The 6,101-nt window shown below is 49.0% G+C and overlaps 1 protein-coding gene across 1 annotated transcript in view; it reads left to right on the top strand.

Annotated features, from left to right (window-relative positions):
- The first annotated feature begins 742 nt into the window (after positions 1-742).
- Positions 743-6,101, top strand: part of FLVCR2 (FLVCR choline and putative heme transporter 2) — a 33,467-nt gene continuing 28,108 nt past the window's right edge. Inside the window, exon 1 of the mRNA XM_077784020.1 lies at positions 743-1,346. Within this exon, the coding sequence (XP_077640146.1) occupies positions 834-1,346 (513 nt within the window). The 5' untranslated portion in view covers positions 743-833. The remainder of the gene's footprint in view (positions 1,347-6,101) is intronic.

Genomic DNA, 6,101 nt, shown 5'->3' with positions numbered 1-6,101 from the left:
AATTTTGACCTGTGTGTTAAATGCTGGAAGAAAGCTGAGCACCAGCAAACTTGTGTCCTTGTGCTGAGGAACGTTTATGCAATTTAGGTAACATGATGCCTATTAAACGAACTGTAGATCATAAATGATCTCCAGGCAGGCATCTCCCAGTGGTGAGTTGCTCAAGTAATGGGAAAACAAGCACTGACTCATTAACTGAGAATTCCCCATGAGAATGGAAACAAACAACCCTTTTGGCTCTTTTACTTCAGTGACGCTGAGATGTTTTAATTTTGATTTCACTGGATATTTTCACTCTCTAGCGTGCCATGTTGTGAGAAAAACCATCAGAGGCCAACCCAAACGAAACCCAAACCCGTTCCTCCTCCAGGACTCCACCCTGGCATCTCTGGCGGCGCCGGGCATTGCCCACTCGCCCACAGCCTCCGCCGGGTCACAGCTCTGCTCAGCCCACGTCCCGTTCAGCACTGGCGGCCGAAGCCTCTCCCGCCCCGGCCCTCGTGGGGTCTCCCGGCGGGGCCGGCAGTGCCGTGGGGCGGGGGTCGCGGTCGCTGTGCCGCGGGCCGGGCAGCACGCAGCCAGGGCCGCGGTCCCGCAGGCGCCGCGGCGGAGCCGGGCGGGCCGTGCCGGGGCGGGCCGTGCCCCGGCGGCCCGAGCTGCCCGGCCTCGCGGCGGGGCGGGGCGGAGGCGGGCAGGGCCGGGCCGGGGGCACCTCCCCGCGCGGGCCGCCGGAGAGCTCGGCCAGGGCGGCCGGCCGGGCTCTTCTGGGCAGGTGGTGCCGGCGGGGAGCCGAGCCGAGCCGAGCCGAGCCGAGCGCGGCCCACGGTGCCGGCATGGTGTTGCTGGAGCCCGCCGGGGCGCCGAGTCTGTCGACTGCGGCGGGAGGGGTCGGTGATGCCGCCGCCGTGGTACGGCTGTCCCGGCTTCGCTGGGCCGTGCTGCTGCTCTTCAGCAGCTACTCCCTGTGCAACGCCTTCCAGTGGATCCAGTACGGCAGCGTCAACAACGTCTTCGTGCGCTTCTACGACGTGAGCGCCTTCGCCATCGACTGGCTTTCCATGAGCTACATGCTCATCTACATCCCGCTGCTCTTCCCTGTTGCCTGGCTGCTGGACAAGAGGGGCCTGCGCTTCATCGCCCTGGCTGCCTCGGCCCTCAATGCTGTGGGTGCCTTGGTGAAGCTGGGCAGCCTGAAGCCGCACCTCTTCCCCGTCACTGTCCTGGGACAGGTCATCTGCGGCCTGGCCCAGGTCTTCATCCTGGGCATGCCCTCACACATCGCCTCGGTCTGGTTTGGCTCCCACGAGGTCTCCACTGCCTGCTCCATTGCGGTCTTTGGGAACCAGGTAATGGGCAGCTGCGCCCCGGCTGGCTGCGCTGGTGGGGCGGGCTGTCACCTGCCTGGCCGGAGACTGGAGGTGCTAAGGGAGCAAACCAGGGAGGGGTAAGAGATGTACATGGCTTGAAGGGCAGCTGCAGGGATAACCCGAATTTAAATGAAATTTTTTTCTGGAAAATGCATCTGGTCTTTGGAAGGATGTCACTGGTGTTAGCCTGGCGGCTGATAGTTGTGGCAGAGGCAAGTGGGACCTCCATCTACAAAGTTCGGGGCAGCAGGGGGGTTACGTATGATTCTGGCTTTGAGGGGGTCTTAGGCTGAGGCTCTTCTCCAGTGCCTCCACTTCCTGTGTGTGTGAGTCTCCAAGTCCAGGGCTGTGATTCAGTAGAATTATGAATGGCCTTGGGGGGAAGGCACAGCCCTGAGAAACTGTTTCAAGCAGAGTGTCTTTCAAATCTGCAGTTGCATCTGGACTTGACGCTGCAATATCCTCTTCCTGCTGACAACTAGATGGGATAAAGGAGTTTAGCTGTCTGCTGAAAACATTGTCATTGGGCTCTGGAGGACAAGGACTTTAGCACTTTCATACCTCTTAAAAGTTGGTACAGTGTTTCCACAAGCAGTTGCTTTGAGAAAAAGAAAAGTTCCATCGGGCCAGTGTCCGGTCAGCTCCCCAGCACTCTTTTTATCAATACAGGCGCCTGAGGCCAGTGACCCACACTTTTTCAAGCTGTGAATGTCTTTTCTTGTAGACAAAGGTGATAGTATTTTACACTGCTTTGAGAGGATCAGGGAAATACCTTCTTTACCCTTGCACCGGAACACGTGCTCATTCAGTTGAAGTGAATAAGCCAATACTGATGCAATGAGGCATAAGTGAAGTAAGCCTGGTTCTTCTGCAGCCCTGGCCCAAAGAAGAGGAAAGTGGCATGTGGCATTGGCTGCTGGGCCTGTGCCCCTTGCTCTGAGATGCAGTGTACTCCCCTGCATGTGACTCCTGCTCCACCCTGGGCCATTCAGCCTGTGAGTGACTGCCATTCTGATTTGAATGGTTTTCAATTCAGGTAGCTTCTAATACAGACTGCTTCTTCCTGTGTTTCTGTATTTATTTAGATACTGCTGAAGTAAAAAGAGGTGAATGTTTGGAGATAGTATTTGAGGAACAGAAGTTTGCAGAACAGCACCAGGGAATTAAGGGGACTGCTTTACATCTAGGAAAGAGAAAACATACTTGTCTTTAGTGCACCTAAGCTTTCCTTTTTGCTTTTATCATCCGTTCTAGTGGGCTGGTTTTTATGTGTTTTTACATTAATCTTTAGAGTGGAAAGCATCTAACTTGGCATGAGCAAATAAGTAACTGAGCATTTTGCTGTCAGACTTTAAAAAGAATTATTCAGGTGGAGTTACTCAACAATGTGCATTAGAAATCTAAACAATGAGGCTGTCTGCCTGTGCTATATGACTGCGTGGAGTCATCAGCGTCCCAAAAGGAGTGGCTTAATGTAATGGTTGTGAAAAGCAAACTTTAGCTACCCTTTTGGTGCTCCACACTGCTCTGGTGGTTGCACTGACATGACAATGAGACCTCAGTTCCATACATAGACTTTGCTTTTTAAGCCCAGACTTTCCTTTTAGAGAATCAGAGAAGTCAGAAATTGTAGTGACTAAAGACAGAGCATACTCCATAGGGAAGACCTATTTATTCCCATAGGCATAATCCCAGTGAATAAAAACTAGCTATTTTGTTTACTGGTGAGGTTGGGCAGGGGGAAGAAATAGAAGCATACATTTTTCCTGACTGTAGTTAAAGACTTTGTTAGAGAGTGTTAGCAAAGGGTATAGTACAATGGTTTTGTAATTGCAGTATGGTAAATTATTCCCTATGCCGATTTTTCTACAACTGTATGGTTTTCCTTTCCTTGCCATGTGACTTAGTTTAATTATTATTGTTATTGAATACCATGCACTGTTGTCTTTCTCCATTAAGAATTGCAAGCAACTGCAGGAAGAAGCAGGGAAGTATCACTGCTTCTTTATTTGCTATGCCTGTCCTCTTTCTGCTCGTGTTCTCTTGGTCCCAGGCTGCACTTCAGCTGTCCTGAGGAAAGCCCTGCCTGCTGGCTCATCTCGGTCTGCCAGGGCCATGTTTGCTCAGGACAACGCCTCTGCTTGCTGATTGATGGTAACCCTCAAGTTCAAAGTTAGTCCTGAAGAGTGAAGACTAGGAGTTAAATGCCCTTTAAAAAAAGCCAAACAATCCCTAGTAAGTTACTACATCACCTCACTTGTTTCTGGCCATTTGTTGGCTGTGGTATCTGAAGTACAGAACCAGGTTAGATTGAGGACTTTTGAATCAGTGCTGGAGAGCTTCTAGAAGAGTGTGAACACCAGTGGATGTGTTCACATTCTCTTGTTTACCCACTGCTGGTTTAAATGACATTTTACTTTTACCGTGTTTTAGCAGGAAGATACATAGGTGTTTTCCCATTCTTTTTCTTTGTCATGGAAGCTCATGTATGGGGAAGTATAGAATAAAGTTTGCCTTTTGGATACTTTGCAATTAATGTATTAGTGTTATTGAAATATTACTGGCTTCTCATTGCTTGAAAACTAGGAAAAATCTATATGGGGAATCTTCCTCATGCTGAAGGTCTGGGGGACGGAAGCAAAAGTGTTATGGAGAGTTCACGAATGTTCTTCAGATGTATTTTAATATGGACAGGAATTTGTCTGCCATGCTTATGAAATACAGCTGTCAATAGTAGTGTGCCTACTACAGTGTGTACATCAGCAGTGTTCCCTGTGGAGCATCTCGGTGCTGGGTATCTATGAAGTGTGAAGTCCCACACACAAGATGGATAGGAGAGAGCAGTCTGGGTAAGGCCATGCTGTTACTATTTTGTTGTATTGATTCATCAGCTGCAGCCCTCTTTGGGACTGTGGTTCAGACCTGACAGGCAGCAGCAAACAGGCTTCTGACCTTCTGCACTGATGGCAGCCTGTCCATCATGCTCCCTGGCCACAGGACTGTGGTGGAAGGAACGCTCTCCTGAGATACTGACATTTGCAGGAGTGTGTGCTTGCTGGAGCAGCAGGTCTTGTCCCTTCATTGAGCACACTTGCTCTTCTGTAATGTGGGGATGAGGAAGCACATGATCCTTTGGCATGACAGAACTAACGTGGGGCAGGAGATGCTTAGGTAGCGAGGTAAATTTTCATCGCATTTTGAAATTTATAAGCTGGAGTCTGATGGCCAGGTACCAGCTCTCTCCTTCAGCTGCCATGGTGCATTCTGAACTGCTGTGCATATGCTGTGTTTTATGCATATCTCACTCTTAGCTTGACGGGCAAGGGGCATGGGCAGCATGCAGAGAAGTGTATAACTGTGTTGCACACAAAGAACATTTGTGGATTTGATTTGTATTGCTTTGCTACTAGTATTGGGGTTTTTGTTGATTAAGAGAGACCTTGTTCCTGTTTCTTGCTGTTTTGACAAAGAAACAAGCCACTGATGGGAGTATGAATATGGGCCTGTTAAATGATCTTTTTGCAGTAATTTGCCTTTTTTTATTTCTTTTAAGCAGAGCTTGAAAAAAGTGATGCGATTTGGGAGGAAAGAAAACTTCAGCCTCATATTAAGCTCTGCTTTAGGGAAAAAATAATGCAGCACCTTAGGATCTTAGGATCTATCCCTGTTCTGATATAGCTGCTATGTGACTTTAGAGATTTAGGACTTCCATAACAGAAACAGCCTGAGGCAGATGTTTTAGATGGTATCTGCAGCTCTTTGGGAGTGCCTGTCTTGAAGTGATTGGGTGATGACCTTTGACATGGACAAACCTGGTGATGAGCTATGAATGAAATTCAGGGTAATGTTCTCTCTCTCACTCCTGGTGAGCCCTTTCATCTGTTTTGAACTGGGGGAAAAAGTCTGCCTGGGGTAGTGGCTGAGGTGTGTTTTGCCATGTAATTGGGTCTGCAACATCTGAGTAGCCATTGCTTTTGAGCTGGTGATCCTACAGTGCTGTTTGTGCTGAGCATGTGCCATTGTTTGATGCCTCACTGGTAACTCTGTTCTGTACCTTTTGTCCTTCAGGGAAGGCAGCATCTTAAAGTCTAAGAAGCATTGTGGAAATATATCATGTCCTGTGGAGTCCCTGTCTTCCAGTCTTTGAGCGGACATTTAGACCGTCTTTGGCTGCTCTGTCTCTGCTGGAGGATTCCCACCCCTTCAAACAATTCCCTGTTACAAATATGGACAGATGGTGCTCTGTCTTACAGCCCTCTAGCTTGGCCCTGTATGTCTGAGTTTTAGCTATTAGAATAGAGAAGATTTTAGTGGCAGTAGCTAATGTTGGTGTAGTTGCTTGTAGTGATATTAGTTAATGGGTGACATTCTCCAGCCCTGTTTCCTTTCTCTCCTGACAAAAAAAGGGCTGGGTGGATCAGAGCACTTGGATCCCAAGGAGTGCTATATGGCTAACTCTCCAAGATCCCAAATGTGGCTCAGTGTGGGAGGGTGTGCTGACCAAATAGCAGTGTGGCTTTTGCAGGAATGCCTCCGTTTCTATAAATGGACATGAGAGCCTGAAATGAACTTTTTCTACCCATTTCATCTGGTATTCCCTTCCCAGATATACACCAAAGGCAGCTCCCCTTTCTCTCTCACAGAAGCTGGCTTTTGGGTTAAGTTCTGCATGGGAGTTTAAATGAATGTCTGCAGTGTTTCTGACAGGAGGGCAAGCAAGCACCCTCAGCACTT

This window comes from Lonchura striata, chromosome 6, assembly GCF_046129695.1.
Source record: "Lonchura striata isolate bLonStr1 chromosome 6, bLonStr1.mat, whole genome shotgun sequence".
Taxonomy (NCBI): domain Eukaryota; kingdom Metazoa; phylum Chordata; class Aves; order Passeriformes; family Estrildidae; genus Lonchura; species Lonchura striata.
This window is presented reverse-complemented; position numbering and strand designations above follow the sequence as displayed.